We start from the raw sequence: 26,767 nt of genomic DNA on the forward strand, positions 1-26,767 counted from the left end.
CGAGCGGAAAACCATCGGGGAAGGGAGGGAGGTGGGGAAGGACGGAGGTGAGGAAACACCCACCCGGCCGGTCCTGAACCCACGGGAGCCTCCCCACGGCTCCCCCCGCCCCGCAGGGCTCTGGCCTCACCCCGCCGGACGCGGATCCTCAGCAGCAGCAGCAGCAGCAGCGGAAGGGAGGCGGCCCCAGGAGCAGAGCCCAGGCCCCAGGCTCCAGCCCAGGTCCCCAGGAGCCCCCTCCGTCCCACGGAGCCCCCCAGAAAGTCGAGACAGGCGATGACAATTAAGCAGCGCTGACGTCAGATCTGTAAGTTTATTTGCTCAATGTACGACGGCTACATAATGACTCACATTCATGATATTCCATCACTGAGGAAAAACTGCTAAGAATGGTCCGTGTGTGAAATAATTCCTTACAGAAACACGGAGTTGGAAAAATAATCACTGATTAGACCTTAAAAATAGTTCACTGCATAACATGACAAAAAGCACAAACAAAGGCTCATTCAAAGAACACAGTCATTGTTCTCCTACACTGTAATAGTTATAATTTCACCATGACGAACACCAGACATTAAGATTAAGCTAACACTGGTGTTTTCTTTTGCTTTTTTTTTTTTTCCTTTTTAAAAACAAAATCATATATAATTGCATGTCACTATAGCAACATCCATAACAGATCAGTTTGTTACGATCACTATTTGGTAGAGCAAACTTTACCCCCGAAAAAAAAAAAAAAAAGGAAAGAAAAATAAATTAAAAAACTTTTTAAAAAAATTGAAGACTATTTTGTCATAGGAATACATAACATCTACAGTATAAGTTAATAAATTTCAAGCTACTGTATAGAAATACGACACTAGCATGCACAATATTGTATCAATAGAGTAATGGAGCAGTAATCATTTCACTGGAGAGACAGTATCATAGGCAAGTGCATCTCTTAAAAAATGAAAGAAACCATTCAAGCTGCTTAAAAATCAAGTCCCTGACCCCCACTCCGTTTTTAGCCCTCTTGTGCCATCTCTCCTGCGTAAGTTTCCTAAAGCAGCCAGAGCAAAAAGCCAAAAAGAGTAGTAATTATTTGGAGAGAAAAAAAAAAAAAAAGAAGAAGAAGAAGGGAAAAAAAAAAAAAAGAGAAGATAAGTTTTGTAATTCCAGTAAATCACTTCCAAATTATACAGCTGGGACAACACTACTCACGGGAGACGGGGGTCAATGAGAGAGAGAGAGAGAGGAAGGTCAGAAGCCTAAAGCATCTCCCGGTCCCGGCACGCAGCGGCACCGCACAGCCTCGCCCCGGGATGCTGAGCCCCCAGTTCCCTGCGGGAGACTCGGGGCAGGGGGAGGGGACCCCGGCCCAAAGAAAGCCCAGCCAGGGGGCAGGGCCGGGGCTGAGGCGCTCCCGGGCACTGGGGCAGCGGCTCGGGCTGGAGCCGTGTCCGTCCCCCGGTGCCGTGTGTGCCTCAGCACGCCCCGCGTCGGGCCGGCTCTCGCAAGAGACGGGGAAAGCCTGGTTCCAAAATCAGCGTCAGCATCACAATAAGGAATTAAAGCACGAGCGCGGGTTCTCCTCACTGCGCAGCGCTGGGGCGGGAGGCGCTGCAGGGCGCAGTGCTCCGCCAGCCAGAGAACAGCGCTGAACCTCCAACAACCATGGGAAAAAAAATCAAAATTAAAGCTAACTTTACTCAAAATGGGGTAAGTATTACCTGCTAAGCAACTCAGATGCCTCGACTCCCACCCCCGGCCAGATCAGACAGACTCGGAAAAGATTTTGCTAAGAAGAGAACTAGGTTCCTGGGCTCCCGATGGTGGATAGAAATGTCTATGATTGTAGCTCTTCCCTTGAGGAATTTCTCTACCAAATTAGTGTCTAAGCTCCTGAAGTTCACTCATTACACCACAAGCTTCCCCAGGAGAAAGGAAAACACACCCGGCTTCCCTGGTGACAAACAAGGGAGCCCTGGGTGCCGGAGATCTGCTGACAAACCTCATGGTACAGTGGGAGAAAGTCAGGCAGAGTGAAATGGCAGTGCAATCCCTGAGGAAGCAGCTGTGGCACCTTAAATCAGGATGGTCTTTTGAAATACCAAACACAGTACATGACATACAGACCTGAATGCTCTTTTTTTTTTTAATTTTTTTATTGTTTTTTATTTAAGTGGCATTTTTAAGTTTAAACACTTCCCCCTTTGTCTAATTAAGTTCTTAAACCTTTTGCTGTGGACTTAAAATAGTTGAAACAGCCGCTAGCCAAGCACCTGTTAAGCTGTTGACCAAAAAACTAGAGCAGCTTTGATGTTCCTCGGGCGGGCGGTCTTCTTGCCTTGGGCGACACAGAATAGCTAAAGCCAGTCCACAGGCGAGGACTGCTCAGGAAGGCAAGCCAAAAGAACTAGCAAAAGAAAGAAAAACAGACAATCAAAGGCTTGATGTCATATGGCTGTAATGTAGAAATACTGTAAACTGCAATTTACTGTTAATACTGTAAGCTACCCTAATAAATATCTCAATCGAGAACAAAAAAAAAAAAAAAAACCAGGAAAAAAAAAAAAAAAAGAAGAAAAAAAAAAAGATTGGATGGCCTAAATCCCAGGGCTTTGAGAGCCCCAAATTCTTTAGTTTTGTTGGTTTTGTTTTTTTAATTCCTTCTCAATTTGGGGATTTGCAGCTGTGCCCTGGCAGGCAGAGGGCTGCAGAGAGAGGCCCCGCGAGGTGGTGCGGGCACACGGCACCTGGGCTGCGGAAACAAACGCTCGAAGCCTTACTGGAACCACAGAACTCCCTTCTTTTTTTTTTCTTTTTTCAAATGTTTTTTTGCATTGCTTTCCTTAAAAACGAGGGCCATTCCATCCACGCAAATTCGTCTTAAAACCCTTTTTTTTTTTTTTTATTTCTAGCAATAAAGTTAAATTAAAGACAGCTCCACTTGTATTAATAATCTACAGAACAGTCCATATGCCAGTGAGGCTGCTATTCCATACCAGCACAGCCAGCCTGACTTCCACTAGTGGTGTTTTGGCAAAAATGTCAACGAGGCAATCAAAGACAGGTTGTGGGGGGCCTCCCTGGGAAGGTGTCCCCTCCCTTTCCCTCCCCCACCCCGGACCCCCCCCCACTTGTGGGAAAAAAATAAAGACTGCAGTAGTTAGCATCAGCGTGCGGCTGCCAGTCCATCGGGGGGGTCTAGTTGTTGCCTTCTCCACCGTCGTCGTCTTGCTGATCGCTCGTCCAGAGCGTTAGGTTGTCGCGGAGGAGCTGCATGATGAGCGTTGAGTCCTTGTAGGAGTCCTCGTTGAGGGTGTCCAGCTCAGCAATGGCGTCGTCGAAGGCCGTCTTGGCCAGGTGGCAGGCCTGCTCCGGCGCGTTCTGGATCTCGTAGTAGAAAACCGAGTAGTTAAGGGCCAGCCCCAGCCGGATGGGGTGGGTGGGCTGCATGTGCTCCTTGCTGATCTCGTGGGCTTCGCTATAGGCCTTCTCTGAAGACTCCACCACGGTCGCCCTCTTCTCCCCGGTGGCCACCTCGGCCAGGTAGCGGTAATAGTCCCCTTTCATCTTCAGGTAGAAGACTTTGCTCTCGTACTGCGTCTCGCTGCAGTTCTTGATCAGGTAGTTGTCCAGCAGGCTCAGCACATCCTGGCACACGGCTTCCAACTCCTTCTCGATCTTCTCGCGGTAGGCGCGGACCATCTCGATCTTCTTCTCGTTGCCGTCGGCAGAGGTCTTCTGCTCGATGCTGCTGATGACTCGCCAGGATGAGCGCCGCGCCCCCACCACGTTCTTGTAGGCCACGGACAGCAGGTTCCTCTCTTCGTTGGACAGGGGCTCGTTCAGCTCCGTCACCTGCGTGGAGAGAGGGGGAGAGAAAAGAGACGTTTGGGTTAAGCCCCAGCTGTTTGACATTCCCATCACACCTTTGGGTGTTCCTGAGCTTCTCTAGAGAGAGGCAGGATGAGGCAGTTGGCTTGCAAAGTCCTGCCCTGTCATCCAGCTCTGTCTCTGCTCTCATCCCAGCACGAGCCAGCTGTGGTCCAGACCCCCAACAAGAAGAGCATGAGTTGGGTTTTATTTGAGAGATCAGAATCTTCCAGTACGAGAAAAATCTTCTAGAGGAAAGAGATGCCTTTCACCTGTAGGATGAGAGTTGGGCTTGATGATGGCAGGGGAGAGGGACAGTCAAAGCAAGAGGGAGGAGATGGTCCAGTGTTATGAGCTACCTGCATGGATTAACACCACCACAGCTACAGGGTGTTCATCTTTTCTGCTTCCCACGAGCACGGGGCACGCTTCAGACACACCCAAAGAATCTCTGAGATGGTACTATTACAACTGCCTCAGGCACCTGCACAGATGAGGACTTAAAAGCTCACATGGTGAGGGGGAAATCCCCCACACTGGATTTTCCTCATTGAGGTTAACACCTGCCTCATGCACCACAAAAACCACACAGGGATTATAGAGATGACAAGCACAGAGCTCCCTCAGTAACTCGGGAAACATACCTTGGTATCCCAATAATCCCATTCCAGCTCCCACAACACCATTGCTGGGTGGAGCCACCCTGGCAGCACCTCTGGCCAAGACTGCACCAGTTTCCCACCTCCAGGGGCAGGAGAAGCCCTTGGAGCAGTCAGGACACCACGAGGCAGCTGCACACGGCCACTCCCCTGGGGCAGTTACAGCTGCCAAGTGGCACTTCAAGGCTGACAGGGCCACTGTCCCCTTTTCCCCAGGACACGCCCCCACCCCACATCCACACCCTGGGCACAGTCACCCGGGAATCGGGCCAGCAGAGCAGGAACCTGTGAGCCACCTCACGGCAGTAAAGGATTAGGTAATGGTTTGGATATGAGAGGCTTCTGCAAACACTGAGTCACTTTCACAAGGATCTGTAAGGACAAGGTTTGCTCTGGGTCCAGATAACATATTTATGATGGGGATCAGGAGGCCAAAGGCCCACTTCAGGACCTCATTTGAATGGCCTGGAATGACTCACAGTTGCTCACACCATATTGACCTGCACATTCCAGCACATCCACTCCTCCTGCAGCTCTTCAGCCATGCTCTGGCTAATGCCTCCTCCCCAAACCAGGGTATAGCTAAGCCTGTTTCCCCCACACCAAGCAGAGTCTCTGATCAGACCCCCTCTAGCCCTTTCCCTCAAGGCAGAGGCAGCAAGCAGACCCTCTGCTCCCACCCTGCTGCTGTGTGGATGTGCTGCTGCACAGGATGCTCTAGAGCCTGGCAGAGGAACAGCAGACAGCCCCTTTTCCATATAGAAGATGGTCTTCCTGTGCAAAGCAGCACAACTGCTTCTGCTCCAGGGTAAGAGACAGCCCAGGGAGCAGGGAAGTGGGTGTCACATTAATGAGGGCAGGATCTCCTGGGACTATCAGCAGCTGCCAGCAGCACAGGACAAAGAGCACAGAGCAGGATGCCAGGGCAGCTCCCAGTGCTCCCGCCCAAGGTAAGCAGGGCAGAGCTGCCCAGGCAGCTCCCAGTGCCAGGCCAACCCTCACACCACTCTCCCAGCCAGGACAACGGTGACTGTTTAACCACAGGGCCCTGGATCCCTGTGATATCCTGCTTCCTGCAGCAGGGCCAGGCAGAGTACAACCACAACGTGCCCACATACCCGTGGTGAGACACTCACGCTGCTCCAGCCTGCCTGGGGCACTGAGGTCTCTACTCTGCAGTTTTACACAATGTCTCCCTTCATTCCTCCCTCTCAGTGACACCTGCACAAACACACAGTAATGATTCTGTGAGCTGAAGATGTCTCTGGGAGCACAACCAAGGTCTCCCCCTGCCCCAGAGCTTATGGGTTGTTTGTCCTCAGAGATACGAAGGACTCCACCAGGTTTCCTGAGAGCTTGTCCCTCCTAAGCTGCCCTGTTTTGAGTGAGGGATTTGAAACTAGAAACACCCAAAAATCCCAGCCTGAGTTATTATCTTCCAGCTGTAAATGGAGTGTCCAACACCAACAGCCATATAAGAGACTCACTGATTCCAAGGGTTTTCTGTCCTGACAGGGGCTGTGAAGATTGATCACCACATGAAATTTTGCTCTTAGCAAGATGCTCCCTGAAAAGAGATACCAGTTTTGAAGTGAGGAACACGCAGGTGCCCCACAGCCACGTCTGCAGATACTTATCACTGCAGGAAGAAGTAGATTTAGCTCCTCTCACCAGCAGAGTCTTGCTGGAGGACAGATTTATTAAAACTACAGGGAGTTTCATGGGATTAGCTTTGCCATAAACATTATAAATTCGAAGCTATTAAGGATTACAGAGGAAAGTTGCCTGTCAAAATCCTTTCAACAAACTGGCTGACAGATGGAAGGTACACCTGTGGAGACAGCAGATTCCCCCAGGGAGCTCACAGGGAACTTGTAAAAGAAGGAAGGGAGCCTTGTTAACCACGTCACTGCTTTCTAGCAGGACCCAGACTCCCAGGAAGGAGCACTGCAGAGGCATGGCCAAGATGTTATATGGGTGGGGACAAGGACCATGGCCCTCAGCACCAGGAGAGGGAAGAGGATGGAGTCCCACACACTTGAGTTCACAGCTGAGCTGAGGGAGGAAGAACAGAAAACCATCTGGCTCTTGCATTCCCAGCAGGAAGAAAATGCAAGATGCCCAAGACATGAGGTATCAGACAGCAGGGTACATTGAGCTGCCTCATCAGAGTCAGAAAAAGGTGGAAAAGATGTATCCCAGGTTCAGCTGCCTTTGAGGACATCCCTGCCCTTGGTCTGCCCAGAGCTGCCTGCTGCCCACTTGCCTGTGCTGGCATTTCCTGCCACAGCCCCCTCCACACTCCAGACTGTGCAGTCACTGTCACCCTGCTCTTCCCACAGCAATGTCCATCTCCAGCAGAAACCACTCCAACACCTCTGCACCAGCCTGTCACATGTATGTGGGACTGTGCCTTCTCTGTAGCCTGTGCTGGCCAAAACAAATCCTGATTTTTTCTCTTTTTCTTGCACTGCAGGATACCGAAACAAAGTGAGGTCAATCAAGCCACAGGCTAAACAGCAGGGTCTGATATATTGAGTTTGTAGCATTGCCCTGAATGCCTCTGATATAACATTAAATAAGGCAATACCTTGCATCAGGCCTGGATCACACTGCAGTAGTCATATTATGGAAGGGCAGAACCTTCCCCCTTCTTAACTCAGAGCCTGAAGGGGTCTCACCTCCCCAAAGAAGAGCATTACCCAGATCAGGTCCCCTGATGTCATTCCCAGCACTGTTGCATGGAGTCAGAGACTTCAAATAGCCAAAGGAAAATCTTTATTTGGCATTAGGAAGGCTTGGCAGGAGCACAAAGCCATCAGCCCCTGGCTGGAGTCTACCTGCTCTTTGGGAAGCTCAGTCAGTTTGGAGTTTTACTTCCTTGGCTGCCTGCAGAGAACAGCAGAATTTGCTCTGCAAATCTCAGTAACTGTCCAGCCTCATCTCATTCTTGTGCCCATGGAGACTGGGGAAAGGGGCAGGAGGTGCATGAGCCTGAAATGGTGTCAAGTGGCATAAACAGCCAAGGACAAGGAGCTGATCCACATGGTGGAAACTTGATAGAGGAAAAGCTTTTAGCTATTCTGGAAAAAAAAAAAAAAAGAGAACACACCTGCCAGGAGCAGACTGCACAAGGACACCTAGGCAGGGAGTGCAGGAGTTTGGCATGGAGCAGTCCATGCTGCCAGGCTCTGGCTGGGAGGCATGGGCCATCACCAAGCTGGAGGGCACTGCCAGTTCCAGTCTCACCAGTTCTCTGGTGGCACACTGTCTGCACCACTAAGACTCAAGTGCCTTTAAGCCATGGGGAAACTCTGTGAGTTCCCATTGGACAAAAAATACTGGAAGTTTAGAGCTTATACTGCTTGGGAGACATGGGGTTTGTACAAATCTAAGCCCCTGCAACAAAGCACTGCAGAGGCAGCACCATCTCTGAGAAGGTTCTTCTGATTTCTCCACTACAGCTGGAGCTCTGACTCAGCACCCTGCCCAAAACCTGGCAGGCTCCTGGCATGCCCGAGGATCACATTGCAGCCAGGCAAGGTTCAGCCTCATGAGGAGAAGCCAGGGAGCAAGCAAAACTCTACCTGCCCCTCATGTGAAGGTATGTAAACTCCAAAAGCCCAAGGGTTGGCTCTACAGCATCTTCTTTCTGGAAGTATCCTGATTAACAGGTTGTGGTGAGACCCACTGGGAAGGTTTGCTCCCAGAGAACAGCAAGTTAGGTTGGTTCGGGGCTTATTCCAGGACTCCCATCCTCCACTGCTCATCTTGCATGAGTAGGTCTGAGTACACATCAGGAAATGACTGTTTTTGAGGTCTGTTCAGTGACTGCAGTGAAGATCCATCACATTCTACCTGTTTATCCTTGCACACTTTTCACTTAGTTTGATAATTAAGTGCCCACCCATTTACAGCTTCTGCCTGCCTTTGATGTCTTATCTTAAAGCAGACAGCACTGCCAAGCTGAGAAGACCCAGAGATCCTTCCCTGAGGAATGCCACCAACATCTGACAGTTTAACCCATGTTATAAACATCAACACTTGCTCTTCTTATTGCCTGAAAGAGAATCTGAGTCCTTCGAGACATCAGACAGCTACAAATGAGCTAAGCTTTCCTGGAGAGACAGAGAAAGCCATAAGAACTTCAAATTGTTCACTGAGAACAGCTTTTAAAGATCACCAGAGCTCCTCTCCCACCAGGATACACAACATCCATCTCCCCTTCAGCACTCGTGGTTCCTGGGTTCCTGTTCTATCTAAAGCTCCTGCACCATGTAATTAAGTTTGTTATCTCTCCACACAAACCCTAGCAAGAGCCTTGTTTGCCTTCACATGCAGCTCCTCAGTCTGAGCTCTGGCCTGAAGGTCTGCTTCTCTGTTTGATTTTTTGAAAGGCAAATGTGCTTTTGAAACAATGTTCTGACCAAGTCCAACCACTGAAATTCCTTCTTGGTCTGTAGCCACTGGCAAGGAGAGCAGCCAGCACACAACCCCTCCAGGCTCAAGCAGCTGAAAAAGGTCACAGTACCTGCAGACATGTCACCTTTCTCCCCATCTCTAGCTGCTGTCTGATGCTGGGACCCCACCACCCATGTGCAGGGACAAGAGGACATGGCCTCAGGCTGTACCAGGGGAGGTTCAGGCTGGACATCAGGAAGAATTTCTTCACAGAAAGGGTTGCCATGTATCAGAAGGGACTGCCCAGGGAGTTGGTGGAGTTCCCACCCCAGGAAGTATCCAAGATATGACTGGACATGGCACTAAGTGCTCTGGTCTGGTTGACAAGGTGGTGACTGGTTAAAGGTTGGACTCTAATCTTGAAGGTCTTTTCCAACCTTAATGATTCTGTGACGAGTCCACCTTCGGCAGCCCAAGTGCTGTCATTTTGGAAGGTCATGACTGACAGACTGCCTGTTTTTTTCTGTCCCCAGCTCACCCTAACTTGAAGAAATGGCTGCCCTCAAGCACATGAAATTGTCACCATGACCCAGCAGCCTGGTGAGAGTCACGACTCGATGTCACACAGCCTCACCAAGAACAGCTTCTCCCCAAGCCCCAGAGTGAGCTGTCCTACAACTCCATCACAGCGTCGGGAAAACGCTTTTCTTAAGCGCTGTCCTACTTTGCCGAGGTAGGCGTGTGTTAAACCAGACCTAAATCTAAAATGTTACCAGATTGGTTTGGGCTCTTTTCCCTGTTGCCTTGCCTTCGCCCCCATGTCACACTTCCCAAGTGGAAGTCACACCATAACTGCTGCTCTGCTCGCTGACCCCTTCCGCTGCCCTCTGCTCATGTTTTAACTCAGTGTGGCCAGGGGGGTTTTGGGCTGTAGGTCAAGCCCTTCCTCTCATCCCAGACAAGACCAAAAAAAAAGCACGTGCAGGTTGTGGGCAGACACAAGTTCCCCACTGCCTTCTCCTTTGCCTGTTTCAGTATGAATAATAATCTGCTAGTTCCCGTTTTCTAAGCTGGCAGGGCCAGTTCACATCACAGGACAGCAGCTGAAGGCACATGGGATGGCTCTGCCATTACACTTCAAATTGCTCCCAGTGCCTCAAGGACCAGTGTCTGCAGAGAACTGTTTATTGCTTGTAGCCCAACTGCATCTAAGGCTACTCAGGCACTCCAGACACCAATTAGGATTTATGCATGTTCCTACACTTAACAGCAGCTTTCATCCCACTCTGCAGCCTTTATTACTTAAGGCGACTTTGAACCGCCCAAGACAAAGTCTTCAAACTGGGAGATGTGGAAACCAAGAGCTCATTTATTTCATTGGCCTTTGTAGCTTAATAACTACATGTGATCACACTGCCTTCAGGTTTGATCAGTCCTTGGAGCCTGCAGACCTCCTACTCCAGTTTCAGTGTGGCCATCATGGATTTCAGTTAGAGAAAAAGCAATTTCAGCTACTTGGGTCATTCTTGCACATGAAAGGTTGAAGTGAGCCAAGGTGAGAAAACCAGTAAGAGCAGCAGAGCCCTGAGCTGCTCCATTCAGTGTCTGGCAGCAGTGTTTTGTATACCAGCCCTTATCTCTAGCACTGCAGTTCCAGCACTTGGTCTAACGACTCTGTTGTTTTTTTTTTCCCCACTACAGAACACCTGGGTGCCATTGATTTGTATCCCTGACTTCTTCTGCAGCTTGAGATAAGGCAAACACGAGGGAGCATCTGCCTGCCATGGCTATTGTGGACAGAGAGAAGCCCAGACACATCCCAGTAACCAACTGGAAAGAAAAACCCCAGCCTCCCAGTTTGGTGTATGTTCAAGTGTTCTACAAACAAATGTTCAAGGAGTTACAAACCATTTCTGAGTTAGCATTGCACAGTCCTGTCACAGGGAGCTGCTCCTCTAACCAGCATGTGCTTTTTGAGCCAGGAATTATGCTCTCAAGTTTTCTTGTTTTCCTTATTAACACCCTGACTCCCATTAGCCCTACTGACAGGCTATTAAACAAGATGAAAACTGGCCCTAGGACAACTTGTTTCAGCATCTTGCTGCCACTACCTGCCTCGTACTTGTTAAAACTCTTGGGGAAAACGATCAACCTCTGTTGGCCTAGTGCCTTCCAGCCAGCAGATGGAGAGAGCAGCAAGTCCAACCACATCAGCCCCAGCATTTCAGGCGATTGTCACTCAGGGCTCATCGCACTGTCTCTGGCAGATGGGATACCAGCACCTTTGCCTGCTAACTACAGAGCAACAGAAGGGATGCCAAGCTCTTCCTTCCCCAGGATATGGCAGGCTGGCAGCATCATCTGCCCACTGCTGTGTTCTGTGAGTGCCTCAGCAGCAGCCCAGGATCACCACCAGCCTTCTCCATCATCCAACAGCTTGGGGAGCTCTCCTGCCTCAGATTATCTGCTCTCTTCCCTGCTGACAGGCCTGCTCTCCAAGCTCCCTGCTGAGCATGTGGAAGAGCAGTGCCACTGCTGTGAGAGCTCAGATGTACCCCTGGAGCTCACAGCAAGTTTCAGGAGCTCAGAGTTGATCCGCTGATCCTTTTGGAAGGAGAATGACAATTCATGGTTGCTATAGGCTCTTCTGGGCTGCATTAAGCTTTTCCAGGTGAGAGCTGAAGAGCTCTTCAAGAGTAACTGCAGCTCTTTCCTCAGAAGCATTTCTATACGAGTTTAAAGATTTGGAGGTTTTCAAATTTCTGCTAAAGCATTATTCCTCAGAAGATTCCATCTACTCATAGGCTTTTGAGCTAAAGCAGCCATCCACACGATGGCCACTGGACATCTCTAGAGTCTTAAGAGTTGGTCCACGCAGAGGAAGATGGTTTTTGTCTTTCCAATTCATGGTAAAACAAACCCAAGCTAGACAGATTTCAGGGACTCTCTAGATAAATGCACCAAGTTTCATGTGGGGAGGGTGTTTAGTGCTGCTGGGAGCATTAGCTGCTTAAAGATTTACCTCACAGCTTCCAAGGGTACTAATCTGGCTCAGATCTTAGTGCTTTCCTGCTCACCTCCAGCCCCACTGCCAGGCAGTAAGAATCCTGCCACCAGATCATCAAATCCTCCCCAGAGCATCAACTGCCAGGGCTTGTCCTTAATCAGGGGCTCAAAAAATGCCTGTGCCCATGACCTCTGCCTAGTTGAGCCAAGCGGAGAGATAAGACATGATGTGCCCTGGGCAGGCCATCCCAAGGCTCAGAGCAGGTTCTGGTTGCTGGGAGAGCCTGTTCCCAGGTCTGCTGGAGCAGGATGGACTGGGCCATTCCTGTCTGCTGGCATGGCTTCCTTGGGGACAGCAGAGTCACTGCTGCCATGGCAGCTGCAAGCTGCTGTTCCAAAGGGTGAAATGGGAGAAGCTGCAGCCATACAAAACTCCCTGCAGTGAGAATGCATGTTTTTTAGCTGCTCCATGTCACTCCCCCAAACACTTTGGAAACACCTGCTTGGTGCACATCAAGGTAAGATTCTGGAAATATTAAAAAAAAAGCACCTCATAAGATTTTTGCTCTAGGTCTCTTGGTCTGCAGATCCAACAGTTCCTTGGTGTCTCAAACATGTTTTACCAGAGTAAGCAAGAGACTTCCAGAACACCCAGGTGGATTCCTCTATGCCAGCTCCACGATAGGTTCAATTTCTGCATCAGTGGGTAAGGTGATTATCCCTCAAGATGTACTTTACCCTCCCACTGGTTTGGGGATTTCAGGCTTGATCTTACACACCTCTAGCAAAGGCAGTTTTATTTAATTTCTTAAATGAACTTGCAGAACAGAAGAAAGTCAAGTTTTTGCTCTGGCAGCTTTCTGGAGCACTGCAACCAATTTTCAATTACAAGGAGGGTCACTTTACTATCCTAGATCCAACTGTTTAACTCCCCTTGCCTGGCTCCAGCCATCTCCTCCCAGCCCTTTCTGAAGCCCAAGGGACTCCCACCACAGATTCCATCTCAGTTCATCACAGGTGACAGAACCCCTCAGGTGCTGACATCATCTTGACACCACCAAATGCAAGAAACCAAGCTCCCAACTTGTAGGTAATGAAATATTCATCCCGTGTAACAAAGCCCAACAGCATAAACAGGCAACGCTCCAACGCCTGCCCCAGCTGGGTGTAAATCAAAGGCTGTTAATCTCCCCCAAGTTCTCATCCACTGCTCAACACTGAGCATTAGCGTTTTACAAGTTGAGATCTCCTACAGCAATTGTTGAGCGTGTCTGTTAGCACATGGCACAGCAACAGCTTCTCCACCTACTATTAATAAACTTGATGCTGCTGAGCACCACAACTGTCCAAACAACGTGTCCATCAGTAGCCTCGTTAGCACTGAGGCTGAGACTTCTCACTGGTGTTTTTCCTAGAGCCTTGCTGAAACCATCTTAGAGAGGAGTCAGCAGCACACTGACACGCCAAGTAGCTTTGCTTGGTACGTAAGCAAAGACACATCCCAAGCAAGCCAACCCATCTAGCAGAGATCAGAGGGAATTTGCAAACAATTAAGGAATGGTTTGCACTTGGAATCCCTGCAGAGTTGCGCTTGTCCAAGCGCAGCTGCCTCAAACACCCACAGAGGGACTCAATTCCAACATCTCCTTTAGAGAAGAAAAATATTAAGTACTCTAATCCCTAATCTGGGGATCACTTTAAGGGAATCTCACGCCATCATCAGTGACATGTTCTCCAGTTACTCTCCCACTGCAATTAACTAATGCACTGCCCCTGGTCACTAGATCACTAGCTTGGGGCCAAAAATCAGGTTTATTTGATATCTAATTGAGCATGTACTAGGTCATGTCAGAGATGTGACTAAATCTGGGTTAGCATAGAAAAACCTGAAACTGGGGGAAGTTTGCCCTTAAATAGGCAGACAAAGGCTTTTGTTTTGCCTGCTACATGAAGGCTTTGCTTTTGAGAGACTGCCTTGTCAGTGTTTCCTGCAGCCCAAGAACTGCTGCCTCATCATTTCAGCTCCATTTTCCAGAATTTACCATTTCTGAGCTCTTCCAGACTAGACCGAGATAACCAGCACTGCATCCAGCATGAGACTCCTGGGTGAAGATCAACTCTTATGATTTACCAGCCCCAGCAGCTCCCAGGGCTCCAGCCCACAGAATGGACCAGAAAGATGCAGCAGCTCAGCCTCACTGTCATTGTGTACGCTGAAAAGGTGGACAAAGCCATCCCACTGCTGAGCTCCTCCCACAGGCACACTCCCCACCCAGAGTCATGGGTGGGAATCCCACATCTTGACGTCTGGATTCTGGTAAAAAGTCTCAGGCTTCTAACTTAAAAAAAGAGATTAATTTAAACAGCAGAATGAAAGTAAATTGGTCCCCATTTTCCTTCATTTTAGGCTGGGAGGAAGGACTTTGCTCATTAGATCAAGCAGACAGGGGAAAAACATTCCCACAAACCCATTTCATTTCCATGGGGAGAGAAGAGTACCCCCACCTTCAATGACCGCAAGCTGCACTGACAGGAGCACAGGCAGAGCCTGGCAGTCAGCAGCCATGGCAGAACACTTTATCTCAATGCCACCAGCATAAAACTGGCCACCACCATTTACCTAGACAGCTTCTTCAAGTCAAGCCAAAGGTTTCAGAGGATGAGAGACAAAGCCACCCAAAATGCAGCCCAGTGACCAATCCATAGCTAGTTCCCCTTGGTGTTAGCTGGTTTCCAGGCTATTGCTGGCCAGCAGTGACCATCACTAGTCAAATCGAGTCATTATTTATGTTTTCACTCAATTTTTGCTTCCCAGGCAAGGCAGTTGCCATTTCTCTGCAGTCACACAAATCTAACATTGGGGAACAAGACCTCAGCTAAGGACCAGTTAGGTTAGTTACCTTTCCAGTAAAGAGCAGAAGCTGTTGAAGGCTTTCACCTTTCCAGAAGGAAAAGACAAAGACTTGACCAGTGAAGGAAAGAAGGTCTAAGCTGGCTCCAAACCAGTTAGCACAAAAATATTCCTCACAGTATCAGCTTTGGAAGGATCTGTCAAGAGCTGCAGAGCAGTGAGGCGTAGAAGAACGCCTGGAAGCATCGAGGGTGCAGCAGCTACCCAGAGACAACCTCAGCCCTGCATCACAGCTTTGCCATGGTGAGGTGGAAGATGATGCCTGGATCCTAGCAAGACTGTCAATGAAGAAACGCTTGGGAAGCCAGGCAAATCCTGTTCCACTGTGCTTTGTACTGCAGTTATTCTAATATGCATTCTCTGGCAGCTGAACAGGGCAGAAAAGCACAAGGCAGAGTCCTAAATGCCTCATGCATTGACCCATCTGAGGAAAAGCTCCCTCAGGTTAGACTGGAGGCATTTTCCAATGCCTCTTTCCCTGAACCTGCCTCTGAACAGCCTGGTGTTTGGCTGGGACACCGAGCTGCCAGCTCTGGTCTGAACTAGTCTGACAGTCCTCATGGCTCTTCCCTGCCAGACTGGAATTGAGCTCCCAGCACACCACTCACCTCTGCCAAGGAAAAAGCAGCACCAACAAGTTCAGCAGTGCTCCACATCCAAGGACACGTCTGAGCTCAGACAAAGCCACCTCCCAAAAAGCAGCTGATTACTCAAGCACCAGCAGTTGGGACATGCAAAAGCTTGGATCCTTTATTTTTCCTAAATAGGTTACCCTTGCACACAACTTCTGTGGATGGTTTACATGGCATGAAGGTGCTCCAAACAGAAGCTCAGGAGGTCAGTCATGGAGTTGGTGCATTAGGCCCTGCCAGCTGTGTCACCATCCATGGAGGTTTCTCCAGATGTCAGGCCATGGCTACCACTCTCCTCCCCAGCCCTTGCTCCATCAGCTGCACCCTGAGCCATGTTCCTCCTCCTGTCCTCAGGAGCAACACCTACTAGATCCAATTCCCACCTACAAGCCTGCGGAGGTAGTAGAACTATGAGGCTCTGAAAAATCCTTGTCCTCAGGATTGTGACCTTGGGTCACTCACCAGCTTGGGAAGAAAACCCAGAGTCCTCCATAGGCTAATGGGGACCATCAGGTCACTTTTACTCCACCTCTCTGATCTTAAACTTAGCAAAGCTGAGGCTGCTTATTCCTACTTGGAAAGCCAAGCTGAGCATGCCTCTGAGCAGCATGAATGCTACTCGACCAGGCAAAAGAAAAGTGGTTCAGTAATACACATGAAGAAGAGGAAAAAGTATGCTGGGGATCTTCAAATTAATGAAAATCTTAATTCCATCAGCTGCAGAAGCTGAGGCAGAACCATGTTTTTCATCTCCCAGATCAGAAACCAAATCCCAGCTGCAGGAGGCAGAGGGATACACCACAGTTATGTGGACAACCCTCTTGACAGCACCACCCAGAACATCCATGAGAACCACCAAGAGGATGCCAAAGACATCATCCACTTGCCTAGAACAGTGTATATGCCCCTAGATGCTGGAGTTTTCAACCCACAAAACATTTCTGGAGCTGAAGGTCTGTGGTTGTCCCTCAATTGCTGTTCCTGAGTATTCCAGCAAGCCCAAGTACACATCATCAGTGTCCAAAGAGTTTATTCCAGAGAGCAACTTTGGGATCAACTGGTGAACACAGCTGGGGCGGATAGGGCTCATCCACTAACATTATGAAACTTATTTGGTGTATTAAAACAATTGAATCTCCTGTGAACCAGCCAATTTTTTACACAAGAAGCAGCAAATAAAGGTGGTTGAAAAAAAATTTAATAAATCAAGACAACTCATACCAATCTTTTTTCACTTTCATGGTTAGACATCATCCAAGAGATTTACTGGATAAACCAAAATAATCCAGGGGTTCATGGAGAACCCTTGCACAAGTTGTACTGTTCCTATGCCCCCAGATATAATTCAACTGCTAAATCCTCCATCACAGTCTAAACACCATTTTTGTTTAGTTCAAGAAGAGATATTTTGGGTCAAATCCACCCTGGCTGCTACACTTGCCCAACTAAGAAATCCAGCATGGTCTTGTATGCCAGTGACTCTTCCAAAATGGACTAAACAAGAACTCACAGGAGCTCAAAGAGGAATTTTTAAAAGCTTGATCTGCTGAAGACTGGCCAGATACTGTGAGCAGCATCCACTCCAGTTGCATACAAGGGACATTGTTCCCTATCTGTGGCTTAGGTGCAGATGTGACTCGGGCTACTGCTACGAGGTCCCAAGGCTGAGTCACACAGAGACAACCCCACACTGTGAACAAGGTCAGAAGGACAGGAGCTCCTGACAGCCACCATCCTGTCCTGAGCCCATGGACCTGCAGGAAGGAAGCCCTGCTCCTGAGTCAGGCTGTCTCCAATCTCCACCAGTGATGTGGAGAGGCACCGTGAGGCTGGGCAGAATTCAACCCGCCTGCACAAGAGCATCAATGCTGCCATTAGATGCCAACAGCTAATGACTGCACCATCCACCTCAGCACTGGGAATGGTTCCTCCAAAGCCTTCCCCAGCCCCCCTGGGAAGTGCTACTACAGCAGCTCACACTCCTTGGTCCCCTCCCACCATCACAGATGGCCTGCCCAGCACTCCTCCTGGAGAAGCCTTTCCACACCATCCTTTTGTCTGTGTACACTGCGAGCAGAAAGCAGCTAATCATCCCTGCTCTGCCTCCTGTGGACTCTCCAGACAGGATGGATTTGTGTTACTCCCCCTTTCTCCAAGGATGAGCCTGCTGTCTGTGTGAAGCCTCGCTATGAGCACTGATACACTGGATGTGGGGGATGATAACCTGCCCAGCTGGTGACCATCACGGGAGAAGCCCACACACCCAGTGCCAGGGAAGGCCTGCAATTCCCCATCCTCACGCTCCTCCTCCACCCACAATGACCATTTACTGCACCAAGTTGTCTAAAGATGTCTAAAGCTTGGAGCATCCATCTGCTTTCCAGCATCTCCAGCATTCCCCCCTCCACACCCACACTTGGTGGTCCTTGCATAAAGCACAGCCACAGCCCTGCTGCAGAGGTTGGGCCCCCCAAAGTCAAGTGTTCCCCTCACCAACACCATCCATAGGTGCAGTGCAATAACTCTCCCCACACACTTTAAAAGACGACTTGTTAGCTGAATAAGTTATTGCAATCATCTTGTTCATTCACCTGCACATGCCCCCAACATCAAGGTCTGTGTGGAGGCCCATGCTCTGCTCCCTGGGCAGTGCTGGGCAGGGGCTTGGCAGGGCTCCCACCCCGGAAAGCCTCCAGCAGCTCTGCTCTCCCCAGCTAATGGGTATCGATCCCCAGCCCTGGCATGGCTCAGACACTAAAGCTCTTCCTGAAGCTGAACCACACAAAAATGCATCTCCCTCCAGCCACCAGCACTGTGGGAAGTGAAACTCCAGCAAGCAAGCCTGAGGCCAGTGTCTGACCACTGACCATCCTGGGCACTGGAGGAGAGCTTTCCTGTCCCCCAACACCTGACAGGGCTGATGGTACCCCCAGACAGTGCTGAGGTGACAAGGGACATGACCAAGGTCATGAAGACACACCCTGGATCGATGGGCCCAGCCCTGCACCCTTCCTGGGTGTGGCATCACCTTCTGCTCCCTCTGGTAGGTGAGGGAACCACCTGCTGTGTTTTCAGAGACCCCTCCCCGGGTAAACCTGCCCCTTTTGGGGGCTGAAGGAGCAATCCTGCACCTGTAGCAGCGACATAACTGCAGGCAGCAATTAGGGGCACTGGCAGCTAGCACTTGCAATAAGGAAGGAGCTACAAGTTATTATATATAAATATTATTTTTGAGAATCTATTGCGATCCCAGACACCACTGGATGAATCAGCAGACAGCAAGAACCCCAACACACCATTTCCATTTAAAACCATTAACACGGCCATTCAGCACAGGTTCCCAAGCAGACAGGGCTGAGGCTGAACATCCCACCCAGCTGCCCCATGTGAGGCAACCACCAAAACGCGAGGGTGAGACAAAGCTGCAGGAAAACGAGCCTCTTTTATACCCGACAGGTTTGAAGGGAGAACCATCCAGCATTTCTCAGCGGGGTGCTAGGGAGGGCTCGGCTTGGAGGGCAGGATGGCTCTGCATCACCTTCGCTAGGCGCAGCCCGCATGCTCTCTGCTACCGCCTGGGTGCATTGCAGCTTGGACCATGGCATATGACATCACTAGGCGTTGCTACGGAAATGAGTGCGAGGTCATCAGCCTCCCGCACAACCGGGGCTGGGGGCTGGGCAGCGCGGGGACGGGGATAACCGGCGGTGACACGGCTGTGACATGCCCGCGGCCGCCGCACCGGCCGTGCCGGAGTTGGGGCAGCGCGGTGCGGAGAGGAAGAACAAAGCTCTGCCTTTTGTTTGCTGGTGAAGGGAGGCGTCAGCGCTCCCGCTGGGAATCGTTTCCTTACGACCAAACTACTCGGCAGCTGATAAGAGGCGTTAGCCCGGTTACTGTTTCACCAGGGCCCATAAGGGCTGGAAGGAAAAATCACATATATGAGCCCTTAACAACACCTGGGGTTCGAGCACTCAGCCTGGGGAAGCAGGCTAAGAGAAATTCACAGTGCAACATGGCTGTGAGCCCCGGGCATATCCCTGCTGGCTTTGTCACGGCGGCTGTATTATCCGTAGGAAATGAGCTGTAGGATCTGCTCACACAGCAGGCTTTGCTTTAAAATTAATAGATGCCGCTACCAGAAAATGGTATAAAAGCCACAGTGCAGCAGAGGGACAGCCCGGCTGGTTTAATGTGATAATATCTCGTTCCGATTATCCGTATTTCATTCCTTGATAAGACATCTCCTCCCTCCCCGGGCTCGGGCTGTGACAGTTTTGTCTGTTTGATAAATGCAAGGTTATTGACAAAATGGTGCAATATGGGCAAACAGAGCTGCACCCACGGCAGACTGCGACATTCCCAGATCGGCATTCACTTTTCATCAGCCGGGGAGGACACCCCAGCTCCCAGCAAAGGTTCAGACCTGACTAAGAAGACAAACATAAAGAACAGTTTTCCCCTTTAAAGCACCCCCTCCCTCCCTCCACCCAGTCTAGCCTCTCTGCAATATGACAAATGCAGAATCTTCTGGAATGACTTGATCCTGCCTCCCACGATTGCTTTGTTTGCAAGATCAGATCAGAGATATGTTTTTTTTTCCCTTCTTATATTGTCAAAATGTCAGTATTGAAGGGGAGCGTTCAGTGTCACAAATCAGATCAGCCTGCTATATGCAGAGTCTTTATTTTAAGAGCGTGAAATGAATACAACATGACTCAATTCATAAATCTCCAACCAAGAGCAGTAAAAATAAGAGCTTTGACAGTGAAAGGGCTGCCGATCTTTGGGGTCAGGGGCACACACACACACACACACACACCAGCCCCAGCGACCACGCGTGGGAAGGGATGCACGGGCGAGGTATGTCGGCAGCGGGGAGAGGTGTGGATCTCCCCCGTGCCTCACCCCACGGGGCCCCGAGCCGGTGTGACCCCCCCGGGCAGCGCTGCACCCCCAGGCTGGCTCCTGTGCCCCGCCACGCCGAGGGAGGGGGGCACGGGAGGGGATAAGTGAACAGGCAGGGGGCCCTGGCGTGGGGGGAGAGGAGAAATGCGCCTGGAAGGTGATGTGGGGGGCTGCAGGGCTGCGGAGGCAAGGGGTTTTAAGGCAGAGGGGGTGCTCTAGGGCAGGGGAGGGGGATGCGGGGGGCTCGGTGAGGCAGCAGGGCGGCGGGGGGGACACAGCGCGGGGGTTTAGAGCAAGGGGAGGATGGGGAGGCGGCCCTAGGGCAGAGAAGGGGGATGTGCGGGACTGGGTGGGGGCCTTGGAATAAGGGAGAAGACGCGGTGGGGGGTTTAGGGCAGGAGAGAGAGATGCGTGGGGCTGGATGCGAGCCCCAGAGCAGGCGAATGATGTGGGGAGGGGGCTCCAGGACAGGCGAGCAGAATGCCTGGGGCTGGGTGAGGGCCCTAGAGCAGGGTAAGGGATGCGTGGGGGGCTCCAGGGCAGGGGATGGAGGTCGGGAAAAAGCAAAGTAACCCTGGATCGGGAAAAGCGGCGGGAACGAGACTCAGATGGGGGTGTCGGAGAGCGAGAGACCGGGGCCCCACACCCCCCGGCCCCCCCGGCCGAGCCCACCACCCACCGCGGGGAACGCGCGGGAACGGCGAGGGGAGGGCGGCCCCAGCGGGGCGAGAGGAGGAGAAGGAGAGGGTGCGTGTGTGTGTGTGGGGAGCGCGACGGCCGCGGGACGGGACTCACGTTCTTCATGGCGGCCGCCATGTCGTCGTATCGCTCGGCTTGCTCGGCCAGCCGGGCCTTCTGCACCAGCTGCTCGCGGTCCACCATCTTCGCGGCGTCCGGGGGGGAGAGGGGCGAGGAGGCTGCGGGCTCCGGGAGGAGGAGGAGGAAGGAGAAGGAGGAAGAGGAGGACGAGGAGGGCGCGGCGGTCTCGGCGCTGCTGCGGCTGAGGCGGCGGCGGCGGCTGCGCCCGGTGCTGTGCGCGCGCCGCGGGCCACCACAACCCCCCTGCGCGCGCCCCGCCCCGCCCCGCCCCTCCCCCGCGGCCCCGCCCACTCCCTTCGCCCGCGGGGCACGACGGGAGATGAAGTCCTCAGGTGCGGAAGCCGCGCTGGGTTCGCGCGGACCGGCGCCTCTCTCTAGGACTACACCTCCCGGCGTGCCCCGCGGCAAAGCACCGCCCCCTCGCCCCTCTGGGCCCCGCCTGTGCTGATTCACCGGAGCCCGGCCCGGGTGGGCCGCGGAGGGCGCGGCCGGCCCCGGGGGGAGCGGGGGGAGCCCCGGGAGGCGCCGTGGGGCTGGCGGGCCTCGGGACGGAGCTGCGGGACAGCGCCGGGCACGGGCCCACGCAGGGCAGGGGCGCACCCGCAGGCCGCGCACACTCCCAGCCTGGTCCCGCTCACGGCCCAGGAGCCATTGGCAGCATGGACACGCTCAGGGCGTGGACGCTCCCGCAGCCCGGGCACACCCGCGGGGCTCGCACACGGAGTGCACTCAGTCAGAGCCCAGGCCCGCACACACCGCACACAGCCCGGCCTCGCCGTGCCCGCTCAACAGCCCAGGCCCATCCATAACCCACGGTCACTCAGCTCGGACCCACCGCAGGCTGGTCTCAGGGCCTGGGCACACACACGGCCTGGGCACACTCATTACCAGACCCGCTCACAGCATGACCCACTCACAGCCTGGTCACACTCACAGCCTGAACCCACCCACAGTCCAAACCCACTCACACAGCCCAGGCCCACTCACGGCCAAATCCCACTGAAAACCCTAATCCACTCAAAACCCAGACCTGTTCCCATCCTGGTCCTGCTCACAGCCCATGCACCATTCTCCTGTGGAGACCCTGCCAGCGTTGTTGTGCCTGGGGTCTCTGGCACTGTGGCAGTGCTGGGCCAGGTTGTGGTGACACATCCTGGGGCAAATCCCTTCCTCCTGCTTTTCCCTGGCCCCTTTTCCCCACTATGGCAGGGTCCTGATCGATAGAGGAGAGCATTCCCACTGGAGATCACCTTGGGCACACAGTGCTCTCACTCATGGATAACCCCTGGGATGAAAACACATCTGCTCCAGCCTTGTGGGGCTCTGCCGCATGGGGAGAGCCATTGGGAATCATAAGATATCCCACTTTCCTAAAGAATCTATGGGTAAAGTGACATTGAGAGGGGGCTACAGCACTGGGAGAAATGAAAGGGTTTAATGGTCCTGTTTTCCTAAAAAGCCTCTGGATAAAGCAGTGCTGAGAGGATGCTGTGGCACTGGGAGAAAGGAAAGGGGTCTAATAAACGGAGTGATCCCAGTGGAAACACTTTATCCTGGTTGGAGAGAGCCAGGCAGTGCTGATGCACAGATGAACACTGTCCTTCACGTGCCACATGTCCCTGGCCCTTCCCAAAGCCACTGTCCTCACACGGGTGCTTTGGGATGTGTGGGGATGACCCTGGAGGACTCAGCCATCCCACTTGCCAGTCCCTGTGCCCTATGGTTTCCTCCTGAAACCTCACAGGAGCCCTGGGTGGCACTGGGACCTGTCAGTGTCCTCAGGGCATTGCTGTGGCTGTCCACAGCCCATGGCCACGCTCTCACCCACGTGGGTGGGGACAAACAGGTTTGGGAATGCTGCTGATGGTGAGCAACACCCTTTTGGGGCAAGATCTCCGTCGTTATTGTGGGTTTAGCACCGCTCTGCAAATAACAACGAATGGCATCGCCTGGATTTTGTGTAGCACAAAATCCTCCTTTGTTTACAGCTTCCTAGAGCAGAAGAAATCCCCCCCCTTGTGATAAACAGGAGCAGAAACACGCCCGGATCCTCTCCATTTCCTCTACAAAGCTCAGACTCTGTCTCCTCACACCCCGCAGCGCACGTGGCTCCGGGTGAGAGGAGCCTTTTGTGCCCGGCCTTTGTTTACTGCCCCGGCCAGCCCCGAGGAGGGATCCCGCAGACAAGGGCAGTTTATTCCTCTCCCCTGATAAAGGCTCATTCATCCTCCCGAGGGGGCTCGCTGTCATCTCTGGAGAGCTCTGCACTGGGGCTCTGGGTTGTTGTCACCCTAGAGCCAGTTTTGGGAGAGGGTTTGAGTAAAAAAAGTGCAGAATGGAAGAGAGTGTTAAAGGAGTTTGATTCCCAATTTTTTTTTTTTTTTTTTTTTTTTTTTTTTTTTTTTTTTTTTTGCAGTTGTTGCTGTCATTTCTTATCAGTAATCTGGAGGTGTCTGTGGGGCATCACCCCATCTGGGCCAAGCACACACAGACCTGTGAATGAATGAGAGCAGGCTCCCTGCTCATCCCCTTTTGACAGATCCTACTGCATTTGGGCTGGATATATGCATCCTCTAACTCGGAAAATAAATAATATTATCCCTTGGGTACAATTCCTGGGTTCTCATGGACAATATTGAACACCAGCCCAGACCTGAAGAAGTACTTTTGCACCTGGAAGAGCCCCTGATTTTTCCAAATATATCAACAGTCCTAATAAAAACTGTTGCCTCTCCATACAAACCTTTGGACTCTTATCTAGTATTTTCCATAAACCTGGCACATTCTCAGCCAGCCCAGCTCTGACGATTTACAGTGACCCTGTTTTTGTCCCAAAACGAGCAAATACTGATTTATTTCTGTCAGAGCACCAGAGCCATAAATATATTTCCCAACGCAGATGATTTCCTTCCCCATCACAGGTCAGAACAGGATATTCATGATGCTGTAAATTCTTCAGAGTAGCAATCCGGCTGTAATATTTATCTGCAGTGAATCCAGCCCCCTTTTTGAGCTCTGATGTATAAATCAACACCCCTCACAACACCTAATTCCTCTGTTGCACAGCCTGAGCAGCAGTGGGGTGAAGGTTTGGTGGTGGATGGTCCAAATTAGAAGGTTCTGGTGGGCAGCATGAGCAGCTGGAGGTGTTAGCTGGCTGGACATCACTAAATCCATTTTTCCCACCTCTGGTGCCTGCAGACAGCCCTCAGTGAAAGGCTGGGGCAGCTGCTGTGTTGGGAAATCACAATGACCCAAAGGATGTGGGTCTATTCTGCAGATGTCCCAGAAAAACCTAATAACCTCAATTCCGCCTGCGAGATTAAAAATACTTCTCTGTGTTCAAATGTGCCACTTTGCTAATTCCTGTGGCCTGGAAGAGGAGTCTTTCTCTTTGCATTTCCTTGCCTTTCTTGCTATGTCTTGTCAATGCCTTGTGACACTGTGAGGGAAGGCAGGAAATTCTCTGCGACTTGGAGGTTTGCTTGGGTGAGCTGCTGACTGCTATGAAAATGGATCCAGAAATCCTCACCCCTCTTCCTGCAGGAGAGCGACACTCATGTGCCCCTACCCTGGTGCCTTTTCCCTCCATGTCTGCTTGCTTGGAGCCAGGGAGATGCCCAGGGAAGGGGATGCCCAGCACGGGAGATGGGTGGTGCAGGTGTCCCAGCCTGTCCCCACACCAGGGGTTGTCACTACAGATACACCAGCACACCTGCCACTCCTCACACCAACTGTGACCTGACTGCTTGGTGTCTTCAGCTGCTGGGTGGAGACCAGGGGACACAGGGTGGCATTTCCCAGGGCTGGTGTGTGGGCTGGGGTGGGTCCCATCCCTGGGATGCTGCCCAGGGTTCCCTGGATGGGTGCACACCCCAAGTCCCCCTGCCCAGGCAGCTGCTGCTTGGATTGCCCTGAGGAAGGGGCTGCCTGCCCAGGGGAGCACTTGTGTGACTTGCAATTATGTTGGTGGAAAAACAAGCTGAGGAAACCTCTGGATTCAGCGTCCCCTTCCCTGAGGTTGCAGGACAGTGGTGCCCTCATGTCCTCCCTGCCTGACCCCTTCCTGGTCCCAATGCTGTGGCACCCTGGCCCCTTTCCCCTCTTCCCCTGCACCTCCCCAGCCCCAAGGTGCAGCCTTGGCCCCTCCACCCTGACACAAACCAGAGCTGGGGGGTCACATCCAACCAAGTAGGACCCCACAACCACCAGCTGGGTGAGCTCAGGGCTTCACCAACCCTCCCCAAAACGTCCCAGAGACAGAGGCTGCCTCACCTGGGACAGGAGGCAATGGAGAGGGCCATGGCTGGTGAGGCTGATGACAGACCAAGGGTGCTTTGCTGGGAGTTTCCTTCCCCCTGTCTGTGGAGCTGCAGCGCTTTGTACCCAGCCCTGGCTTTTCATCTCAGCCTTTCAAAGCACTTTCCAAGCCCAAATTAATTCTGCTGCAGCAGCTGCCCTCCCGTGCTGTTTAGCATAAGCTCTGTCTCGAAGCAGGGCTGCCCCTATCCCTCGGGGCTTCCAGGAATGATTTTCCCTGGAACCACCTCAAGCTACAGGGATGGGATGGGAGAGCATCACCCCGTGCCTCCCACTCTCCCCTTATTCCCAATACCTGCTAAGAACTGCAGCAATGCCCATGCCCATGGCACCCTCCTCTTGGAAAATCCCCTCTCAGCCTTCTTCCCTGCCCTCGGGGAGATGCTCCCACATAAGACATGTTCCCATGGGAAGCCAGGGTGCTCTGGGATGTCAAGGTTGTCACAACTCTGTCTGGGTGCTGGTGGGGAGCCGGGGGGAGCTGGGATGTGGGATCCCAGGGGGAAGGTGGGCCGGGACCAAGCAGGCGTGCTGCTTCCCTACGGGGCATTAATAATTAAGCAGGCTCGTCAGGCTCAGATGGCAGCTCTTATTTAAGGAGCCGATATAAATACCGCCCAGACGGCACTTATGGAGCACCTAAAAAAAGCCCTGCCTGTCTCGGTCCCTCCAGAAGCAGCTCTGAGCTCTGCAGGGCTGGTAGGCAGCACCAGGCAGGGTGGTCACAGTCCTGTGGGGAGGGGGCTGCCCTGGACTCTGAGCCTGAGAGGTGGCAGCATCTGGGGCCAATACTCGGGGCACAACCCGTGCCTCAGTTTCCCTCTGCAGCAGGGACCTGCCTCAGCCTTTCTCCTGTGCAGGGGCAGAGGTGGATGCTCAGCTCTGTGTCCTGGGTTGGTGGCATCGGGGAGGAGTTGGGGCAATCTCTGCCCACCCACCACCCCACTCCACCCATGGCAGGGGAAAGCTGCCCCAATGTTCCAGTGGCTGCTAAGTGCCTTTTTGTGTTTGTGCTGGCAGAGAGTGACCCCCTGGCCCTGCTGTCCCCCATGTCACAGCTACCCAAGGACACCCCTCCTGCACTGGGGTTGGGGACACTCATCCCCCGAGGGCAGCTCAGTCCTCCCCTCTCCCTGCCCAGGAACTCGAGGATACCCGTCCTAGAGCAGCCCCATCCCTACTGAAGGGCAGGGGGCTGGGGAAGGGCTGGGGGTTGGGCACTTGGACCAGGGGATCAGCGGGGCCCCCCA

General features: G+C 52.2%; 1 protein-coding gene across 1 annotated transcript; it reads right to left on the minus strand.

Annotated features, from left to right (window-relative positions):
* Positions 1–299: 299 nt before the first annotated feature.
* Positions 300–21,424, minus strand: YWHAG (tyrosine 3-monooxygenase/tryptophan 5-monooxygenase activation protein gamma). Its single transcript, XM_083875140.1, has 2 exons — positions 21,174–21,424; positions 300–3,846 (listed from the first exon to the last, which is right to left on the minus strand). Exons 1-2 carry the CDS (start codon positions 21,258–21,260, stop codon positions 3,190–3,192), a joined length of 744 nt encoding a protein of 247 aa, XP_083731266.1. The 5' UTR covers positions 21,261–21,424; the 3' UTR covers positions 300–3,189.
* Positions 21,425–26,767: the final 5,343 nt, after the last annotated feature.

This window comes from Zosterops lateralis (genome assembly GCF_965231275.1).
Source record: "Zosterops lateralis genome assembly, chromosome: 19".
NCBI classification, from domain to species: Eukaryota; Metazoa; Chordata; class Aves; order Passeriformes; family Zosteropidae; genus Zosterops; species Zosterops lateralis.

Excerpts from the sequence above, each read along its gene's own strand:
- YWHAG (XM_083875140.1), bottom strand. The coding sequence starts at position 21,260 with ATGGTGGACCGCGAGCAGCTGGTGCAGAAGGCCCGGCTGGCCGAGCAA. Across the intron at positions 3,847-21,173 it reads TGGCGGCCGCCATGAAGAAC|GTGACGGAGCTGAACGAGCC; the intron begins GTGAGTCCCGTC and ends CTCTCCACGCAG.